Here is a 22998-nt window from a genome sequence, read left to right on the forward strand (position 1 = left end):
AGAGAGTGGTTAGAGGTGAGGTAGAAAACTGTCAAGACCACCCTATGAAAAGGCAGCACTGCAAATATCACAGCAGGTTCTGAAATACCAATTCATTCATTACAGAGAATCAAAACAAGTTAACTGCAATACATAAACCTTCAAATATAGAATAAGGTACCACATGGGAACATATAGCTCTGGTTGCCGACCACCACTGGCTAAATTAGGCTGGCAGTATTTGGTACCAGTACCAGGTAAAGATAAAGCTGCTTTTTCTGCGTTTCTGTTTGTCCAGTTAGGCACTGCCAGTGCCTATGTATCTTCAGACTCCATTCCAACTCCACCCCTAAACATCCCGGCACTAACCAGTAGCACTTTGCAGTTAAATGTTTCTGAGAGACAACAAGGTTTAAGCAGGCAGAAACCTCTCCTGACCACTTAAACCAAGCTGAATATCAACCCTATATGGATACTGGTGTGGCTCACTGGTAGAGCTGCTGCCTCTGCACCCAGAGGTTGTCAGATCAAATCCCGGTGCTGCTCCTTGTGACCCTGGGCAAGTCCATTGCCACCGCCTTGAAATGCCAAAGCCACAAAAAGGTGGTATACAAGTCCCCCAGTCCCTTTCCCATCAGAGATCGTCTCTGCTTGTCCCATGCTTTCGTGAATCAAATGTCAACCTCACTTTCACCGAGGCCATTCCATACATCCATCACCTTTCCTTCAAAGAGTGGGCCGAGATCCTGGGGAACTTGGTTCCATATCCACTGCAACTCCTTAAGACTCTGGGCAAATCACTTAACCCTCTGTTGCCCCAGGTACAAAAAACTTAGAATGTGAGCCCACTAGGGACCGAGAAAGTAGCTGAATATAATGTGTACAGCACTATGTACGTCCACTAGTGGTACAAAAATGATTAGTAGTTGTGGTAGAAAGGATTGTTTAAGATGGAATTCTGATACGTCCTTGGGAATGAACTTCAGATGAATCCTTGGAAAAAAAAAAAAAAATAGACCTGGAGCTCACCGACCCTATCAGCTTCAGGTGGTCAAGATTGGTTCGTTTAATCCAACGATGGTATTGGATCAAGTCCACTAGATGATAGCACCCTAATAAGAGAGGCAGATGTCTGTAATTGAAAGACCAAACTTCAGCATCAACTATTTGGGGGGAAGGTTCTGTTTCCAATAGTGATGGAGCATATGAAAAAAGAACTCAGATCAGGAAAGACTGTCTGAGTGTTTGAATTTTATTAGAAAAGAAAGCAGGCTGTTCGCTGATGGAATAGATTTACCAATATTGGACTTTGTTCTATTCTGGACCATAGAACGAAAGATAGAATGGAGTTCTCTAGAAGGATGAACAGATTTCAAAATCCTAGCAGAGAAATAACTTTGCTTGGCCTTCTTAAGATGATGATGTCTACCCTGACAAAGGAATAGACCTTCTACTGATCTAGCCTGATCTACTGATCTAGCCACTTAAGCAAATGTAAGTTGTAAAGAAACCAAAGTTGCCCGATTGTCTTCTCTCTCTCCTGTTAAGACTGAGGGGCAATCTTGTCATATACACCACTGAGAACAGAGTTCCAGCAAAGGGCTTGATCAGAAAAGAAAAATGAAGTAAATCAGAGGGGAACCATAAAGCAAGTGATGGTTCAGCAGTAGGATTAGAACACTATTGAGGTGATCTCTCAAGTTTACTGAGAACTGAATCAGAAAATGATCTGTCCATGATATAGTTACATCTACAAAAGAATGTAACGTGAGAGAAGCAGAAGCAGGAAAGATCACCAAGTCAAGGGAATGAGCGACCTGATGGGTTGGGAAGGAAATCCATTGATATAAAGAGAGATCTGAGAGAAAAGACAAAACTGCTTGTCGCAATGGTCATCAGTAATTTGGAGATCAGAGAAGCCAACTGATAAGTCTGCCAGAGCCTGAAGGCATGAATCCAAAGTGTCGCTGATAAGAGAAGGTAGACAAGAAAAAAAAGAGAGAGATATAGAGGGTTATCACCACCATTCTTAATAGTTAATGTCTCAGGATAAGACAAAGACTGAGGTATCTTCCCTCTTGTTTGGAAGAGAATAAAGAAAAAAAGATTGTAACAACCCACTGGAAGACACGGAGACAAAAAGATCTCTTCATCGTTTTTCAGTCAGAACAGATGAAAGCTCGAGAAGGTAATATAGGGCTAGATGCACGGGCTTGCACTGCGGGGAAGGGTGGGAGAGTCGGCAAGAGTTTGAGGCAGGGAGAGTCAGGGCAGGCAGAGTTCGGGGCAGTGGGAGAGTCGGGGCTGCAGGAGTTGGGGACAGGCAGGAGATCAGGGCAGGTGGGAGAGTCTGAAAGCAGGAGTTTGGTGCAGAGAGCAGAAAAACAGGGGCAGTCGGAAAGGACCTGAGCGACTGGTCGTCAGCAGTCACTTGTTTGTGATCGGCCAGCCCAGTCGGTGTTGCAGGGTTTTAGTTAGTGAATTGCTGCCTGCCATCATTTGAATGCCATTCCCCCTCATTTGCATGCGCGGATCGGAGAACGATCAGGACACAAGTTAGTGAATCGGGCCAGAGGGAAATCGGGTCACAAAGGGGTGGCAAACCAATCAGTTTGCTTTGTGAATCTAGCCCATAATCTTTTAAGAAAAGAAGATTTAGACGTAACAGATCTACAATTCAGGAATGCTAAAGAGTCTTTGTAATGAACTGAGAAGAATGAGTTGATACAGCGACAAATCACAGCTGCCTCTGAAGTCACGTCCGTAACATTACACCAGATCAATGGAACGCAGTGCTGAGAGGGAGCCACGCCACTGCGGGAATAGCCAGAGAAATGAAAAAGAATTACAATGTAGATAAATATCGTGGCCTTATGATTCACGTGCTAGGTATGCTATGTCCCTTTATCAACTCATTCTTCAAAAGAAACACAGCTTCTAGAACATTTTTCTGATGGCGCATGCATTTTCTGGTAGTAGCTCAAGGCCAGTTATATTCAGGTGCACTAAGTCTTTCCCTGTCTCTAGAGAGCTCACAATTGAAGTTTGCCCCTGAGGCAATTGAGGTTTTCGTGACTTGCCCGAGGTCAGAAGGTGCTTCCCTGCTTCTTAACCCACTGCGTTAACCACCACTCTGAACTACTGGAATATAAGACTCAAAATTCAATTAAAATTACTATTAGGACCCCCCTGCCACTCACCCCAAGTGCTCTTTCCTGAAACCTAGTGTTTACTGACCACATCTGAGTCCATAACACTCGCAACACACCATGGACTTGCTTTGACTGAATACATAGTAACCTAGTAAATGACGTTGTTTGCAGGACATCTACTGTAAAATCTGGCCAGAAACATCCTCCTGTTCCATATTAGTGCACACTAGCCCTGATTCTATAAACAGCAAGGTGCCATTCGGCCCAGCTGTCAATTAACCACCAGGCGTCTTTTATAGAATCGTACCTGACTCAACTTAGGTATCAGTACAAGTCCTAATGTTAGGTCAGGGGGTTCCTGGTCTAATTTACCAGCATCTAACACAGATGCCTATGTCATTCTACGCCCAAACTCTGCTCCTAACCACACCCATTTTCCACAGAGACACCGAGTCGATTTCCACACAGAACTGTACTTAATGTTTTGTTTTTTTAATTGCCTCCAGCACTCACCCTACGGTCATGGAGCACTGCAGAAAATCCAAGGTCTCTACAGTCTGGCAAGCCTCTATTCCAAAGCTCTGCAGCCACTTTTGTACGGTAAAACGAGTGATGCTGGCGGGTTCAATCAGGGATGTCAGCTCCTCCAGGGTAAGATACATTCCTGAAACAGACAATGCAGATCATGAGAGATATGAGGGAAAGCCAGGCTGGGGTGGACAGTGTGGTGCTGGTGGGGTAGGCCTCTCATCTGGAAGAAAGAAAGGGGCATGAGACCGAGGGTAGACTGATTTGTAAGAAACTGAAACCAGAAATGGAGAAACAAAGATTAGACACATAGAAACATGAAGGCAGATAAAGGCCAAATGGCCCATCCACAGCATCCTCTATCTCCTCCTCTCCCTATTGGCTAAAGCTCTTAACAAAGAAACATGATGGCAGATAAAGGCCAAATGGCCCATCCAGCCTGCCCATCCACAGCATCCACTATCTCCTCCTCTTCCTAAGAGATCCTGTGTGCCTGTCCAACACTTTCTTCAGTTCCGACACCGTCTTTGTCTCCATCACCTCTGCAAAGAGGCTATTCCACACATCTACCACCCTTTCTGTAAAAAAGTATTTCCTTAGATCACTCTAAGTCTGTCAACATACACTTTATGATGAAGATCACCACACTGTGTGGAAGTTCTTATTCTCAGCACAGGGGATGGAGGGCTTCTTATTCTATCATTTACGGGGGAGGGGCTATTTTGCAAGGGATGAGGGGGCTTCTTATTCTCACCATAGAGCAGGCTGTCCGGGTCTGAGACTCTTTCCACCACATCCTGCAGAATGTCCACCCTCTGCTGCTTCAGGGCAAAAGTAAGTGTAACGTTATCCGAAGCAGCAAGGCGGCCTGTGAAGGTCCATCCATCTGGGATGCTGGTTAGGGAGAGGAAAGGAAAGCGTTAAAGCATCAGGTGCAGGAAACACAACAGAGCAGCACCTGCTGGAAAGGATTCCATCGGTATTTCACTTGAAGCTGGACTTTCCATCATTCCAATAAACACAATCTCTGCCCTAAGTGTGCAAGACAGAGAGGGCCGGAGTGTCCTCACCTGCCGACAGCCAAGCGGAGGGAAGCTTTCACTTAGAGAAACAAAGAAACATTGAAGAATGAATGTGGCCGATCTAGTCTGCCATTCATCTTCATACATGCAGACAGTTTCCAAAATATTAGAGAACAGTCATCATCCCTGAAGATCACATCAAAGGAATATAAGAAACGACGTCTAAAATGAACCATCAGAAAACTAGCGTTAATTTTGCTTCTAACTTGTCCCACTTTATGGCAACGAGAGCTCTTTGCTAACTTCTGTAAACCATGCTGAGCTCTATTGTTTACAGAGAAGATGCAGTATATAAGCGTAAGGTTTAGTTTAACAACCCATCTTAACAGCAGCCCATGTCCCCCACAGGAACATCCTGTATACTGTAATCCACCCCGAGAGTCCAGCAAGAAGATGGTGTCACATCCCTACACAGGATATGTTTGTTGAAACTGGCACATTTTTACTGGTTATTCAAGCCAATCCCTCTGGAAGGTCTGTAGACCAAAACCATCATTGGGATATATGTAGCCCCAAAATCTGGAATGTCACTTTGGAACAAGCTGTTGGGACATCTAAGATTAAGCACTGAGGCCTTGATTCTAGAAAATGCATCTAAAGTTAGGCACCGTTTAGGCATCTAACTTTTTAGGTGTCCTTTAGAGAATCAGATTTTAGATTTTGCATGTCTTTAATGTTAAAATATTTTATTATTATGAGGTTATTAGAATGGCAATTTTATGCTGTTTTTCATTATAATTGTAATACTAGGAGTTGGATCTGTTTAATGCTTTTATTTATTTCTCTTCCATCAGACAGAGTAACTGGGATTCGAACCAGCAACATTAGGATGGAAGGATATAGTTTAACCAGTGTACTACAGAGTGAGCTAGCAAGCTGCCTAGCAATTGTAAAACTGGGTCTTATAGGCATTGTAAGGAAGTCTACTTTTGAACACAGTTTAGGCCTCAGATAGACCTGAGTTCTATGGAAAGAACCTAGGCCCTCTTTTAGAACTTAGGCACAGTTTGGATGTTCTTAATGCAATTTGCTAAATAGCTGTCTGGGTTTTAATTTTTGCTCAAAATACATTTACTAAGGCATCAAATAAACGGGGCACATCAATGCAAAGATATTGCATGCAAAATCTTCTATTTTTCTGGGCAAACAGCAATGCCATTTGCTAATTAGAGGAAAAGATCCATTAACTGAAGCACAGCTACCCTTTTTTTCTGACTAAACAGAGTTCCAATTAGCTCATTCTTGAAAGCAAAGAAAGCACATGACAAAAATATATAGATTGCATATATAACTTCATTTGCAAAAGCTTAAAAACAGATATAGTCTTTAGCATGGCTTCTACTTCATTGCAAATGGAGGTTTGCAGCTGCACAATGGTGACCTCATTGTGAGATCATCAAGGTGCACCTACAAGGTAGAATGCCACAATTAAAATATGTGCTGGGATTTGAACCCATGACCTCTGGAAGAGGAGCATAGGGCTTATACTTATTGACCTATAGCAGTTTCCAGGCAGCTCTATGCTATGAGTTTTCCGAAAACCAAATTGGTTACATTACAAACAATCAATTTCCTGCACAAAGTTGTCTAACTGAGATAATACAATTTTGTCCAAAATTTTACCTATAAATGGTACTATTGAAATTGATCTAAAATTTTTCATAACACCAGTATCTAGGCCTTTCCGTTTCAAAACCAGTCTTACAGTTGATTGTTTACAATCTTTTGGAAAAACTCTCTCTCAATGATTTATTAACTATTCTTGTTATTTCTGGAGACACCTTTTCTGCCATCTGTCTCATGATGAACATGGATCCTGAACAGCATGTGTGGGTGGACAGCTATGAATTGCATTAGAGCGGACTGCTGTGCACGGCAGCCCCCAGGTCAAAGACCAGTGCCCTAACTGAGACTAGCTCTACCTGCGTACGTTCTGGTTCAGCAGGAACTTGTCAAACTTTGTCTTGAATCCCTGGAGGGTGTTTTCTCCTATAACAGCCTCCGGAAGAGTGTTCCAGTTTCTACTGCTCTCTGGTTGAAGATCTACTTCCTTACGTTTGTACAGAATCTATCCCCTTTTAACCTCTTTCTCATCTACATCATCAAATACCCTCCATATTCCCCTCTCATTTTCTGTCTCCTCAAGACACTATCATCCTGTGATTGAGGTCAATCTCTCACCATTTTATCAACAAAAAATTGTGCCTATTTCTCTTCATCAATGTCATAACATTCCACAGCTCCATCATACCCATCAATCAGATACTTAACTGTAGCAAATAATTCTTGTGGTCGGTTTAAGGCATCTACAACTCGTTCTTTATAATAACAGTTCCTTTCATTTTCACATAGGCTTAATATTTCAGTTAAGCTTAACTTAAAACTCTCATCTTCATCAACATCCTTAGTCCTATGCCATAAACGTTCTGCTCTTATTACCTCACTCCTAACCTGAAAAATCGCCCCAGATCTCCATGGGCAAGGTTTATATTTCCCTTTTAACTCTATAACTTTTTCTGGTGCCACTACATTTAAAGCATTAACCAAACTATCATTCCATTGTGTTACCATTACATCTCATTTAATTTTAAATTTGGTAGCCATTCCAGAATCAGAAAATAATAGCAAATATTGAAGAACTAAGGCCAGTACTGGACAGACTTGCACGGTCTGTGTCTGTATATGGCTGTTTGGGGGAGGATGGGCTGGGGAGGGCTTCAATGGCTGGAAGGGTGTAGATGGACTGGAGTGAGACTTCAGTTGTTGGAACCTAAGAACAGTACCAGGCAGAGCTTTAGATCCTTGCCCAGAAATAGCTAAGGAGAAGAAGAAAAAAAAACCCAACAAAATTTTTAATTGAATCAGGTTGGGCAGACTAGATGGACCATTTGGGTCTTTATCTGTCGTCATCTACTATGTTATTCCCTTTCTAAATCATTAATATCAAATTGAGGTCTTGCTTCTTAAGCTCATAAGTAGGCCATAATTCAAAAGATATCAAACTATGATTAGACTAAACCAATGGTTCTAGCTCTAATAAGCCGTCAAAGCGGCTTATACATTCCTGAGATATAAAGAATAAATCTAAAACATGACCTGCCTGATGATACTTTTCTTCACAATCTGCCGATAATGGCACAAAAGCATGTTCTGAACCTACTCTCACAATTTCATCAGGCTCTATAGGAATATTAAAATCTCCTAAAATACAAATCTTATTAAGATCAATACATAGCTGCGATAGCGGTTTTAGCGCACGCTAGACCTTAACGCCAACATTGAGCTGGCGTTAGTTCTAGCCACGTAGCGCGGGTTTAGCAAGCACTAAAAACACTAGCGCAGCTTAGTAAAAGGAGCCCTAAGTCCCATTAAAAAATCTAAAAAAGGAAAAGCATGCATCGCAATCACTCCTGGTGGTAGGTTGACATTTAAATTGGAGGCTAACCGTCATAAAAACCACAAGAACATAAGAATTGCCATCTCTGGATCAGACCCTGGGTCCATCAAATCCGGTGATACACACACACGGAGGCCCCGCCAGGTGTACCCTGGCATAGTTTTAGTCCCCATATCATCGTATGCTTTTCAAGGGAGAAGTGCATCTAATTTACCCTTAAATCCTAGAACGGTGGATTCTGCAATTACTTCCTCTTGGAGAGCATTCCAGGGGTCCACCACTCACTGCGTGAAACAGAACTTCCTGATATTCGTCCTGGACCTCTCCCCTCTCAGCTTCACTTTATGTCCTCTTGTCCGTGTCACATCGGACACTGTAAATAACTGCTTTCCCTGCTCCATTTTGTCGAATCCTTTCAGTATTTTGAAAGTCTCGATCAGATCCCCTCGCAGTCTCCTCTTCTCAAGGGAGAACAACCCCAGTCTCCCTCCCTCTTACCTTTCCGTCATGCCCATTCCCAACTAAACCCAGGAGGGCAACATATTTCCTGATAGATGCAACTTCTGTCTTGACTTTAAAATATGTGGATTCTTAAGTGCCTTTGTTTGTTTGTTGGGTGCAGGTGGTTTGGGGAGTTTTTATTTTATGATACTGTAACTTAGTTTTAATTTTAGAAATGTAATTCTGTTTTGTACTCTGCAATTAAGCATGTTTATGCTTTGTTTAAGGCAGTATAATAAATCAATCCATCTCATCGGGTCGGGAGCTCCAGCAAACTGCATTTTCTGTAATGAGTTTACAAAGCGATGCTTTCTTTAGTCCTTGCATTAGCCAGATAACAGGGTCACAAGTTCCTTTCAGACCTGTCTGGACAAGTTTTCAATTACGGCAGATTCAGTCATGAATAATTCATCTTTGCTTCAGTTAATTTCTTCTAGCGAGGATGTACACACCGTTTCTTCACATATGATTTATCACTGTTTGATATACTCTCTCACCGCTCTATCAATCTCTTCACGTTTCTGCAGGAGGAGCTCAGAACATCCTGGAAAATGGGAAAAACTTTTCCATCATAAAGGTGCCATAACCTCTCCAGAAGCGCAGTCTGGCTATCAGACTAACGCTGGGGGGGAAATCTGTCCTAACCTCCAAGACTGAGGGGCAAAACCATCACAACTAAACTGGACCGGCTGCAATGCACCGAGAGAAGTACTAACAGGGGACATGAAGTCAAGGTGGTGTGAATGGAAAGTGTACAAGGTTTTATTAAAACTTACTACAGACAGATCTAAGCGGTTTACAGGACAAATTCTATTTTAAAAAGGAACTCCAGTAACGATAGGAAAGACCTCAAAGAATACAACTAAATATAATATCACATTTGTCTTAAAAAAAAAAAAAAATTAAATCTAATCCTACATCATATCTGAATGTCCCCTAACCACTGAGTTGGATTTCCTCAATAAATTAATATATCTTTATCAGAAATTACTATTTCCAAACGCCTCAAAAAAATAAAAAGGTTTTTAACCTTGCCTAAAATGCCTGTATGGTTACTTACAAACATAAGAATCGCCTTCCTGGGTCAGACCAATGGTCCATCAAGCCCAGTAGCCCATTTTCATGGTGACCAATCCAGGTCACTAATACCTGGCCAAAACCCAAGGAGTAGCAACATTCCATACAGAATCAAGTTTATCAAGTTTATTAACAGAATTTGATTAATCGCCTATTATAATCACTAAGCGATGTACATAACAAAAATATAATAAAATTAAAGAGAGATTCACAATTTAATAATAAACAATTAACTTAAACAAACATATAGCTAGGAAGGAAAGGATAAAAGTTACAATTATCATTTGGGGTAGAATAATGGAAATTACAGTAGGTAAAGGGACGTAATGACTCAGCAATTATTAACAAGCAGTGTATTAAATGTTAAAGGCATCTCTAAATAAATAAGATTTAAAAAATTTTTTAAATACTAAAATATCTTTTTCTTGACGAATATATTGGGGAAGGGCATTCTACCATTGGGGACCTGTCACAGAAAAAATATCAGCCCTTCTTGTACCAATGATTTTCAGGGAAGGAACTGAAAGAAGATTTTGGTTGGTGGAGCGAAGTGAGCGTTGTGAATTATAAGGTATCAAGAGTCTGGATATGAATTGGGGTTCGTCGCAGGCTAAAGTTTTAAAGATGAGTAGTATTATTTTAAAAGTGATTCTATGACCAATAGGTAGCCAATGGGAATCTATTAACAGCGGAGAAACATCCCAAAGAATAGCAAGATTCTGGAATCCCAAAGAGTAGTAACATTCCATACCACCGACTCCAAAGAGTAGCAGCATTCCATTCCCCCATGACTTTCTCAATAACAGACTATGAACTTTTCCTCCAGGAACTTGTCCAAACCTTTCTTAAAACCATCTACGCTATCCGCTCTTCTAATCTAATATCCTGTAATAGATGGTTCCATAACTGAGGACCAATGAAATAAAAAGCTTTATTTCGTGTTGATTCCCACCTGGCTCTGTTGGCTGAGGGGAAAACCAACATCCTATCCTGCACTAATCTTAATGTTCTCATTGGTATAAGTGAGATTATTAAAGGGTGTAAATATTCCGGATGATGATGGTGAAAAACCTGACGGACCAGAATCAAGATTTGAAATTGTATCCTATAGCAAATAGGCAACCAATGATATTTCAAATACAAGGGAGTAACTCTATCAAATTTCTTTTTGAAGCCCAATCATTTTATTGTGGTATTTTGAATTGTTTGTAATCTCCTAAGATTACATTTTGCAATACCTGAATAAACAATATTACAATAATCTAACTTGGAGATTAACAATGCGTGAATGAGAGTATGCAAATTATGATCCTGAAATAGTCCCCTAACAGATCTTAACTTTCTGACTTGGCTAAACTAGAAACTTGGCATATAAAGCTTAGTTGGTGATTAATAATGACTCCCAAATATTTTAAGGTCGATACAAGTGCTAATACTGGTGTCACAAATACTCTTCTCAGCTTCTCTTAGGAGCTGATGGTACCACTTAGAGAATGGCACGGTAACCCACAGGAAGGGGGCAAAGAAAAGATTGGTAGTCATGGGTACGGACACAATTATTTTCCCCGTGTCATTCTCTAGTACCAAAGGAGAAGGAATGCCTGGGATTTGCAAGGGAAGATGCCGCTGCTGGGTCAGCCTAGTGGTCTATCGCGCCCATCAGTCCGCTCACGCGGAGGCCCCCAGGTCAAAGACCTGTGCCCTAACCGAGACCAGCCCTACCTGCGTTCGTTCTGTTTCAGCAGGAACTTGTCCAACCTTGTCTTGAATCCCTGGGGGTGTTTTCCCCTATAACAGCCTCCAGAAGAGCGTTCCAGATTTCTATCACTCTCTGGGTGAAGAAGAACTTCCTTACGTTTGTACAGAATCTATCCCCTTTTAACTGGAGAGAGTGCCCTCTCGTTCTTTCTCCCTGTCTTTATCTACTAAGTCTATTCCCTTCATTATCTTGAATGTTTCGATCATGTACCCTCTCAGTCTCCTCTTTTCAAGGGAGAAGAGGCCCAGCTTCTCTAATCTCTCACTGTACTGGCGTGTGTGGTGAGGGGGGAGGGGGAAATGCCCATCAGCAGATGGTGGGAGAGCTGTTGAGTTACCCAGTCCAGAGAATGAGACTTTTGGCCACATCTCACATCAGAGCGGTACTTCTGGTCTCATAATGCCCGAGGAAGGGACTCTCGGGAATCTAGGAATGGCCTAAAATCTTGCTCCCAGACCTGGGTAACTTGGCAGCTTGGTACTGGGAGCTTCCCATGAAACTCCAACTCTACAGGATGTCAGGAAGCAGCTGCACAAATTTTCACACAGCAGTAGATATAGAAATCCCAACCCCAAACCAAGAAAGTAAGCAGAGACTTACCTCAGGCGCTGATCTGGTTCTAGAAGCACGCATTGCATCGGAATCCCAAAGTACACAAGGAGGGCAACAAGTGAAGAGACCCTGTCAGAAAGAGAGAATGGGGGGATGGGGCGTGTCAGTAGTGCAAGGATCCTGTGACTGGGGAACACTGAGGCACTGGAGCAGGGAGCTGGCTGGAGAGCGAGTTTTTGCTGAATTATAATGTGGTGTAGATAAAAGTATGTGAACCAAAACCAAAAGAAAGTGCAGACAAGCAGACAAGACGCAGGCTATGTTTATTACATCAATTTTAATTGTGGTTAATGTTCCCACCTTTTTACAAACCAAGGGACCTGACACGAGCCGTGTTTCGGTTAACACGCCTTCATCAGGGATCCCTAATTGACAAGGTTTCAAATTAAACCGCAAACAAAAATGAACATAAGCCTGTGTAGTCCAAAAGTAATCGCTGACCAGAGGTCTCTGTGTGAACTTGCTAGAAAGCAATGAAAAAAGTGGGAATTAGTCTCTCCAAAACGACATGTGATGTCAAAGGGGTCATTGTAAATGAGTTCCTCTATTCACTCTGATGTCTAGTCACTCAAAACTCTGAAAATCCTTTTACATTTATTAAATAGCTTCAAACATTTATTTCTTTTGAAAACTTTTTGTACTCATCTTTATTACAGGACATAAATAGTAGCTTCTGTGTGTCCAAGGCTGGACTCCAGACCATTGGCTCCATGACCACTCTCCTCCCTCTTCCTTGGAGCAGACAAAGACTTAGGGAACCTCACCTGCTGCCCGAAGGAACATTTCCCAGCCCTGACTTGAACCTAGTAGAGATGCTGCAGGTCATGATTGAAAACCTACGAATGCATCAGAGTTAAAGCTTTCTGCAAAGATCTCTCAACAGCGATGTGACAAACTGATATCAAAGTACAGGAAGCATTTCTTTGCAATTCTTGCTGCAACCAATTATGAAGCTTAAGGTCGCTGGAGCAGGATTTGAACCCTGGCTGCTCTGTAACTTAACCAAATTAATAGAATTCAGAATTTAAAGTTGCTTTTCCAGATAAAACTGAGTAAATTGTGGGGTTACAAGCAGGACAGCAATAAAATCACAATATATATGAAAACCATAAAATAAACTGTATCTAAAGTCAGTAAAAAAGAAGCAGCCAGGCCAAACGGTTCAAATTTGCACTTCTTTCTGGTGCATGTTCACTGGGGCTATTACTGCATCTAGGTGACACTTCAAGCAAAGTGTGATATTAGACCAAAGGAACATGAAGAAAACCAAAGTCATCATTTCAACACACTGTTATTTAAAGAACAAATTATCCAACACCCAATGTTTGCTGCAACCAATTATTACAGCTTTTGAAAGAAGTCATTCTATAAAGTCTTATGTAAATGACCTCTATCGAACTCTACTCAGAGACATGAAGGCAGTTACCACGAACTTTGCATGAACTCACTTTTTCACATACGGCTTATTGGAGTATGGAGAGAAAAAAGTGACTTCATGCAAAGTTCATGAGACAACACCCTTTGAAAAAGTGGAATTTGAATATCGGGTCCCTGAAGCAGTAATCGAAACGTGGCACGTCGGAACCAGAGATACTTATAAGCTAAGTCTCTCAAATTTGCATAAGCTTAAGCAATAAGTATTAGTAACAGTTGTGACCTAGAGAATGACATGGTGACAAAATTCATCACCGTTCCCGTCCCCGCATTTAACCGCGGGAAATAATCCAATGTCATTTTCTAGTGTCTATTTCAACCTCAGTCCTTCTACACCAGCATTCTTCAAAGCAAAGCTTGCGGGTCAGTGGTTGTGGCCATTCATACTCTGATTCTTATGGGAGCCAAGGATAATGAAGCCATTGTGACATCACTGATGTGATTGGCTCTTAGGCACTTTTGGAATGAGGCATTATGACATCACAATATCTGCTCTGGATACCAGAGACTGTCATTCTGTAGTGTCTATCTCAACCTCAGTCCTTCTACACCAGCATTCTTCAAAGCAAAGCTTGAGGGTCAGTGGTTGTGCCCAATTATACTCTGATTCTTTCCTCTCTCCTTAAAGAATGACATGAAGATGGTTTCCCGCAGTTATCCGCGGGGACGGGAACGGTGATGAATTTTGTCACCGTGTCATTCTCTATTCTGACCCATATTGAACTCTGCAATGATTGGGTGGTAACTGCCTTCATGTCTCTGAGCAGAGTTCGATTAGGAGTGGATAAGAATTACAAACAGGTTATTTTCATAAGACTTTATAGAGTGACTTCTTTCAAAAATTGTATCAACTATTTGTAGTCACTCAACATATGAGTTGAGTTTATTGGCCCTCGAGTATTTTTTGACTTAGTCTGCAACCAATTATTAAGCTTAAGAGGCAAAGAAAAGCTTCATTATCAGGTCAAGCTGAAAAGTACCTAATGTCCCATTTCTAGGAGAACTTACAGAATAAACAGTCTGGGCTCAGCTCAGTGACTGGTTAAAAGAGAGAAACCAGCTGGATCTAAATCAATCTGAATTTGGACTCAGTTATAGTCCTCGTATCCCTATTAAACCGTGACAGAGACCTGCATCATTTTTAGTGCTGCTGGGCTACAATGTCATGCTAGCGTCCATTTTCCCTGCTATTCCCAGATGTGACCTGGGAATATTGCCATTTTGAGCCAATCAGAGCCTTCGGCCTCTCCCACTGCATACCAAGAAGTATTGGCAGGGGGAAGCACACGGCCCTGTGGGTAGGAGGGAGTGGGCTTTCCTCCTGTTTTCTCATCCGAAGGTACGGAGGGTCCTGGGATGTGGGAGGGGAGCCCAGGAATGTTGGGGGGACGGGGAGGAGATGTCAGGGGGTGTCAGAGGGATATCGGGAATGCCAGTTGGAAGGGTGTAGGGCTCAGCAGCTTAGCTGATACTGGCAGGAGGAATCCCCATCAGCTGAGCCACCAGGAATCCCCGAAACCGGCTCAAATGATGGGGATTACTCTGCCACAAGCAGAGAAGGTAGCTGATGGGTACGACTACAAAACTTGATTTTGTGTGTTTTTTTACATGGACATTTTTATTTTTGAAAATGGGTAAAAACGATAAGACGTCCTAAGGACCAAAACTTATACCTAGCTCATTTTCAAAAATAAAAGATAGACGTTTGGCACTTTGAAAATGGACTTTTTTCCTACTGGGGTTGTGGACGTCTAGCACAAAATGTCCAACCTCAGACTTAGGAATACTATCAAGTATGCCCCTCTATGAAATTATGCACTGAGGGATGAACATTCAGACACTTGGGTGAAATGTTATGCATTTCAAAAGATTATTTAATGAGTAGGAATAGAACTTGTGGGCTCAAATGAATGTGGGGATATGAACTAAGTAGAACTGAATTAGAATAATATGATGTCTATAATTATAAATCATTGTAGTAAAGTTCACACGCAAACAGTAGAGTTGTTCAGTTTATTAACGATTATTACACAGGAGCTCGTTCAGGCAGATTGAGCTCACACCGGAAGTAGTTTGTTAAACCCACCTGGGTTTTTTACATATATCAGATGATAACCTTACTATAAATATTGTTTTATTTTAGACGATTATACATTTATCTTCTCTTCTCAAATTGTTTCTGATATCTTTTCCTGCTTTTAGAATACAGGATTCCTGAGCCTACTAGTCACATGTTGTTCTGAGATCTCGATAGATGGTATAATACTTTATTACTTCTATGTCAATGTAAACATTATTTTCTATGTATTTTGTTTATCGCTTTCTAGTCTATAGGGGTATTCATCCTTACATATGCTCCCACAAATACTATTCTATACTTTGCTTCTCTCTTCTTAATAGACTGTCCCGATTTCTCTCCTTATAGCTGATATCAGTTAACTTCATTATATATTTCAGATTGCTCTTGATATGATTTTCCACTCTCGTGCTTCGAGACTACTGAGCCCGTTTCACAACTCTTTCTGTTAATTGCTATATTGTTCTACTAGTTTTATAGCCCGTTACATTAACGGGTGCTAGAATATATGTGTGTGTCTGTCTTATTTCTTTCTTTCTCTCTCTCTCTCTCCTTAGCTGCTTTCTGTATTTCTGTCTTTCTTTTTCCTCAGCTGTCCACCCATTCTCCCTTTTACCTTCCCTGTGCCAACCCCCACCCCTTCACTGCTCTCCTTATCCAGCAGCAGCCCTTCTCCCTCTTTTTAATCTCCCCCCTGTCCAGTAGCACCTCTTTCCTGTCCCCCTGTCCAGCAGTAGGCCTCCCTTCCTTTTTCTCCCCCCATCTCTTCCCCTGTCCATCAGCACCTCTTTCCTGCTTCCCCGTCCAGCAGTAGGCCTCCCTTCCTTTTTCTTCCCCCTAGCACCTTTTTCTTGCTCCCCCGTCCAGCAGTAGGCCTCCCTTCCTTTTTCTTCCCCTCTAGCACCTCTTTCTTGCTCCCCCGTCCAGCAGTAGGCCTCCCTTCCTTCCCCCCCTCAGTCTCTTCCCCTGTCCAGCAGCACCCCTTACCTCGCGTCTGCCGACAGCTGCCTCAAGCTGCCGTGGCCTGCAGCCACCGACACATTAACGGGTGCTAGAATATATGTGTGTGTGTCTGTCTTTATTTCTTTCTCTCTCTCTCTCCTTAGCTGCTTTCTGTATTTCTGTCTTTCTTTTTCCTCAGCTGTCCACCCATTCGCCCTTCCTTTTACCTTCCCTGTGTCCACCACCACCCCTTCACTGCTCCCCTTATCCAGCAGCAGCCCTTCTCCCTTTTTTAATCTCCCCCCTGTCCTGCAGCACCTCTTTCCTGTCCCCCCGTCCAGCAGTAGACCTCCCTTCCTTTTTCTCCCCGCCCCGTCTCTTCCCCTGTCCAGCAGCACTCCTTACCTCGCGTCTGCCGACAGCTGCCTCAAGCTGCCGTGGCCTGCAGCCGCCAACAGCCACCGCGGCATGCAGACGCCGTCAGCCACCGCAGCCTGCAGATGCCAAGAGCCGCCGCGGCTGACAGCCTCCGTGCCGCCTGAAGCCGACATCCGCCTCGGGGGGGGGGGAGAGAGAGATGCGAGTGATAAGCACGCATGCGCACTCCTACCTGCGGGGACTTACAGTGCACGGAAAACGGAACACGCTGGTAAGAGTGCGCATGCGCGCTTAGGCTTTTATTATATTAGATTATCAAACACAAAATGGTGTTTAGTCTAACACAGGTCGACGTCTCTTTTCTCCGATATTTCGATTCTAGTCTCTGCTACTCTTGCTCATTGTTTTTACCTGTCCGCTGACATATGGTAATGTTTTTTGAACTTATGTCTTCCTTTATCATTTTATTTAGTTCAACCCCGTTTTAAGCAGAGAAGGACATATATTTTCTCTCTCTCTGATAAAAATAATAATAACTTTATTTTTCTATACCGCCATAATCTTACGACTTCTAGGCGGTTCACAGTAAAGAGAGCTGTACAATCAGCAAATTACAATATAGTATTAACATGTTACAGTGAAGGGGCTGGATGGCCAGCGAATTATAGAATAGAAATGGAGAGGAGGACACTGAACAGACAGAGAGTACAGGATACAATTGGTGAGGGAGCCTAGTAAAAGTTTTTGAAAGAGGGAGTATTTTGACTAGGAAATAAATCTATTGAACAGAGCAGTCTTAATTACTTTCCGAAAGGCACCGTAAGTCAATCTGGCTCTATCAATGAAGTTGCCTAGCCAGGTTTGCTGTCTGCTAGCTTGAAACTTCAATGTTCTTTCCAGAAAGGTTCTGTATTTGCAATCTGTGATCTTCGGGTAGGCAAAAAGATTGCGATTTCTGGTTGTCCTTGTGGGAGTGTATAGTTCGAAATGAGGTGAGAGGTAGTTGGGGGCCATTCCCCACACCAGTTTATAACAAAAACAAGAGAATTTGAATAAAATTCGTGCCTCAATTGGCAACCAGTGTAGAAGTTTGTAGTAGGGACTAATGTGATCACTTTTCTTTAGTCCAAATATTAAGCGGACAGACGTGTTTTGCACTATTCTTAATTTTCTTACGGTTTTTTTAGGTATACCCACGTAAATGATATTGCAGTAGTCTAGGGTGCATAATATCAATGACTGTACCAGTAATCTGAAGGATAAGGGGTCGAAATATTTTTTGATGGTTTTTAATTTCCAAAGTATGGAGAAGCACTTTTTTGTCACCAGGTTTGTGTGATCGATCAAGGTCAGGTGGGTGTCTAAGGTGACTCCTAGTATTTTTATGGTTTTTGATATTGGGTGATCGTGACCCTTTAGGTGTATTGTTGTTGTAGTGATTTTGTTCTTTGGGCTTGCCTAGAAAATTTTTATCTCTCCTGGGTTTTCTTCATATATTTGCCATTACTTTATCCTACATTACATTTTTATAGACTAAAGTAGATCTGTCTTCACTTCTCCAGGGATTTTTATGAGGATTCCTGTACAGGCTATTCCTCTATTAATGAAAGATGTTTCATCTAAGGGACATCAATATTATTGTCCAGGGCTAGTGTTTTTTCTATGCTATTTCTCTTGGTTGGCTTCACTAATAATAATTAATGTATTCTTTTGTACCACCATTACCAAAAGTTCTATGCGGTTTACACCATAAGAAACTGAACAATCGGCAAAATACATTCATACCATAAAAATAAAATCATACAAAAAGTTAAAAATGTGATTACAATCTTAAAATTACCCAACTAAGTAATAAATTTATCAAATAGAGAAGACGACTAATTTTCGAAAAGAACAATGCCTCCAATGCAGATGCACTTTTAGTTTCTTCATATAACCACTGTAGTATTGTACAATTGATCTGAGTGTCTATCGGACAATTGTTGCTCGTTTCAAACCTGCCTTCATCGCATAGGGTCCTATAGGCTACTTTTCTATTCTCAGGGTTCTATTATGTGAGTATCAAAGTAATAAGCTATCCCCTATACTACTCAGATTCCGTATGTTTGTTTCTCTCTCACATATAGAGTATTTCATGCCCCACCTAATCTCAGCTATCCTGCGTTTTCATGTTTAGGGCATGTCAATTTCATGACCCTTACAGTTGTATAATGGGTTTAGGCGACCAGCCTGTTTCTCTGATTCTACACACTTACTATTCCCATTTGTATAAGCTCAACCGCACATCATGGTCCAACCATCTCCCATTGGGAACTCAGGATTGACCTCTCTCTTATCTTGGATGGAGTTAGTCTACGTCTAGATTTGTTCTCGTTCTTGATCATGTTCACTTTTTCTAACCCAATCTAAGAATATTTCGATACTTCTGATAAATAGTATCTATTTAATAGAGTACCTACTCTATTTTCGTATTATTACCATTCATTTTCTTTTCTTCGTACTTAACTTCCTGTTGTTTCAAGTTTCAAGTTTCAAGTTTATTAGGATTTTATATACCGCCTATCAAGGTTATCTAAGCGGTTTTACAATCAGGTACTCAAGCATTTTCCCTCTCTGTCCCGGTGGGCTCACAATCTAGCTAACGTACCTGGGGCTAGGGAGGACTGAGTGACTTGCCCAGGGTCACAAGGAGCAGCACGGGGTTTGAACCCACAACCCCAGGGTGCTAAGGCTGTAGATTCAACCACTGCGCCACACACTCCTTCCTAGCTGCATCATTTGTCGCGGACACTACAAATTTTCACTGTCAAGTAAGGTCTTGTGATCTTACTTCATGGTTCCTATGTTAAATTGTTACATAGGCATCATTTTATTCACTGGCTCATGCCTTTTTCTTTTCCATTGTTTGTATTGTTGCATTCAAATCTTAATAAAGAGATTTGAAAATGAAATGAATAAATCCCAATAAGCTCAGAAGGTGGCAGGGATTTCCATGAATATGTATTTGGAAGAGTCACAGAAACACCTTGGGTTGGGGTTCTGCAGGGCAAGAGCACATTTGAGCTGTTTCAAGAAGGATCCTAAGGGGTTCAGAGCCTGTCCTGGGACTTTGATGGAATCTTCTTCCCTCCCCATTCTGCTCAAGACCAGAGAGGCCCGTTTTAAAAGCTGACTTTCGACTGCTCCATCCCTCCAGCTGTCCTGATTACAAAGGGAGGGGGGAACGGGGCTTGAGACCGACTTTTACATGGGGCAACAAAGTGTTGAGTGATCTCAACTCCCTCCTCCTCTAGACATGGAAAGAGACAGTCCCTGCTCTACAGAGCTTACAACGTGAATTTGAAGGGAACGAAGTGCAAGCCGGAGAAGCAGAAACACGCCCCCCCCCCTACCAACAGCATCATGCATGAAAGTCAGACTGCCCCCCCCCTTCCCGGTCCGGCTTACCGAGCTGCCTTTGCACCGTTCATTGCTGCCTCTGCAGTCTCTCTGGCAGGCTCCGGAGCTTCCTGCACTCAGCTGACAGAGATCACATGAGGCTGAGGGAGGAGCCCCGGGACCCAGAAGAAAGAGAGACAGCCACTGCACGGGAAGAGACCCCGGGACCCAGGATCCCAATGCCTAGGAGCGACGGAAACCTTTCACTTCTCTCGTTCTCTTTCGTTGCATTTCGTTCCAGCTCCTGCACTTAGCCTTTCGTTGTTACATCAGCAGTAAGACTTTGAGGGGTCCCAGAGCGGTTCCGACTGGAAAAAAAAAAGCATAGAAACGAAACGACAGATAAAGGTCCAAACGACACATCCGCTCTCGGGTAGGGAACTCCGGTTCTCGAGAGCCGTATTCCAGTCGGGTTTTCAGGATTTCCCCAATGAATATGCAAATAGCATGCAAATAGATCTCATGCATATTCATTGGGGAAATCCTGAAAACCCGACTGGAATAATAATAATAATAATAACAGTTTATATACCGCAATACCATTAAGTTCTATGCGGTTTACAAAAGATTATTGGGGTACAAGTTGAGTTAACTTAAGGGATGTGGGAACAATGGGGACAAAAGGAAAGAGAGGGGAAGGAGGGAAGTGGGTTAACTGTCTAGGTCAGTGGTTCCCAACCCTGTCCTGGAGGAACACCAGGCCAATTGGGTTTTCAGGCTAGCCCTAATGAATATGCATGAAGCAAATTTGCATGCCTATCACTTCCATCATATGCAAATCTCTCTCATGCATATTCATTAGGGCTAGCCTGAAAACCCGATTGGCCTGGTGTTCCTCCAGGACAGGGTTGGGAATCACTGGTCTAGGTATTTCAGGAATAGGTGGGTTTTGAGGCGCTTCCTGAATACCTCATAAGTGGTGGGCAATAGGAGTTGTTCTAGGTCTTTACCCCATAGAGCAGCCTGATGTGAGAGAGGATGCTCATGGTGCATCCTCTAACCGGGGGAGAAACGAAGTGCGAGTGGGAGCTTCTCTTGTGTTTGTTGGCTGAGAAGGAGAATAGGTCAGTGATGTATTTAGGGGTTAGACCGTAGAAAACTTTAAAACAGAGGCAGGCGAATTTAAACTTTACACGAGCTTCCATCGGCAGCCAGTGTAGCTGGAGTTCCCTACCCCTGGGTTATAGAAATGGCAGATAAAGGCCAAATGGCCCATCCTTCTCTCCCTAAGAGATCCCGTGTGCCTGTCCCACGCTTTCTTGGCCCAACACCTCACACTTTTTACAGAAAGGATAATACATGTACAGCAGGGGTCTCAAAGTCCCTCCTTGAGTCGGGTTTTCAGGATTTCCCCAATGAATCTGCATGAGATCTATGTGCTTGCACTGCTTTCAATGCAGATTCATTGGGGAAATCCTGAAAACCCGACTGCATTGCAGCCCTCAAGGAGGGACTTTGAGATCCCTGATGTACAGTCAAACCTTGGTTTGCGAGTGTTTTGCAAGACGAGCAAAACACTCCAGCAAACTGTAACTCGCAAGAAAAGCACCATCCCGATAAACGAGTGCATATGCATATGTCACGTGTAAGCACGCACAACGTCAAGGAGTGCTTATATTATGCGTGTCTGTGCTGCTTATCAACGCTGTGCGTGTGATCATTTAGCAGGAATGGCCACCCCAGCTGGAGAGCGGTAGGTTGCGTTAAAGAGTGTTATTTTGCACAGAATTTAACATAGAAGTTTAGCAGAGTGGGGGAGGGGAAGCGGGTGTGGGTGTGGCTCGTGCCGGTGGAAACTGGAATGAGTTAGAGAGGGAGCCCTGTTGCTGCCGCCTGGTCAAGTCGCTTCTGCCCAGCGGGAAGAAACCCCTGGAGCTGCAGCTAAATGAGAGCTTGCGTGCTGGGACTCACCACACCCTTCTTACAATGTGAACGGGGACGGCACTTGGACTTCAATGTTCACAGCGTGTAAATGTGTTTATTTATTGCTTATCCAGGGCATTTATTCTACAAAACACATCAAGACAGCACTATAACAAACTACATACATACATATAAAATCAAATGTAGAACATAAGAATTGCCGCTGCTGGGTCAGACCAGTGGTCCATCGCGCCTAGCAGCCCGCTCACACGGCAGCCCCCAGGTCAAAGACCTGTGCCCTAATCGAGACCAGCCCTACCTGCGTTCGTTCTGTTTCAGCAGGAACTTGTCCAACCTTGTCTTGAAACCCTGGAGGGAGGTTTTCCCATATAACAGACTCCGGAAGAGCGTTCCAGTTCTCTACCACTCTCTGGGTGAAGAAGAATTTCCTTACGTGTGTACGGAATCTATCCCATTTTTACTTTAGAGAGTGCCCTCTCGTTCTCTCTACCTTGGAGAGGGTGAACAACCTGTCTTTATCTACTAAGTCTATTCCCTTCATTATCTTGAATGTTTCGATCATGACCCCTCTCAGTCTCCTCTTTTCAAGGGAGAATAGATCCAGCTTCTCTATTCTCTTACTGTACGGCAACTCCTCCAGCCCTTAACCATTTTAGTCGCTCTTCTCTGGATCCTTTTGAGTAGTACCGTGTCCTTCTTCATGCACGGCGACCAGTGCTGGACGCAGTATTCCAGGTGAGGGCGTACCATGGCCCGGT

General features: G+C 42.8%; 1 protein-coding gene across 2 annotated transcripts in view; it reads right to left on the reverse strand.

Moving 5' to 3' along the window:
• The window catches only part of TPP1 (tripeptidyl peptidase 1), a 77623-nt gene extending 56969 nt beyond the window's left edge, over positions 1-20654 (reverse strand). The window contains exons 1-4 of one of the 2 annotated variants that reach the window (XM_033949963.1): positions 20366-20654; positions 12076-12156; positions 4414-4553; positions 3645-3795 (exon numbers count right to left, since the gene is read on the reverse strand). In XM_033949963.1, coding sequence (XP_033805854.1) covers positions 3645-3795; positions 4414-4553; positions 12076-12156; positions 20366-20388 — 395 coding nt within the window. In that variant the 5' untranslated portion in view covers positions 20389-20654. The remainder of the gene's footprint in view (positions 1-3644; positions 3796-4413; positions 4554-12075; positions 12157-20365) is intronic. The other variant, XM_033949962.1, reaches the window with a different exon arrangement.
• Positions 20655-22998: the final 2344 nt, after the last annotated feature.

Source organism: Geotrypetes seraphini, chromosome 6 (assembly GCF_902459505.1).
Source record: "Geotrypetes seraphini chromosome 6, aGeoSer1.1, whole genome shotgun sequence".
NCBI classification, from domain to species: domain Eukaryota; kingdom Metazoa; phylum Chordata; class Amphibia; order Gymnophiona; family Dermophiidae; genus Geotrypetes; species Geotrypetes seraphini.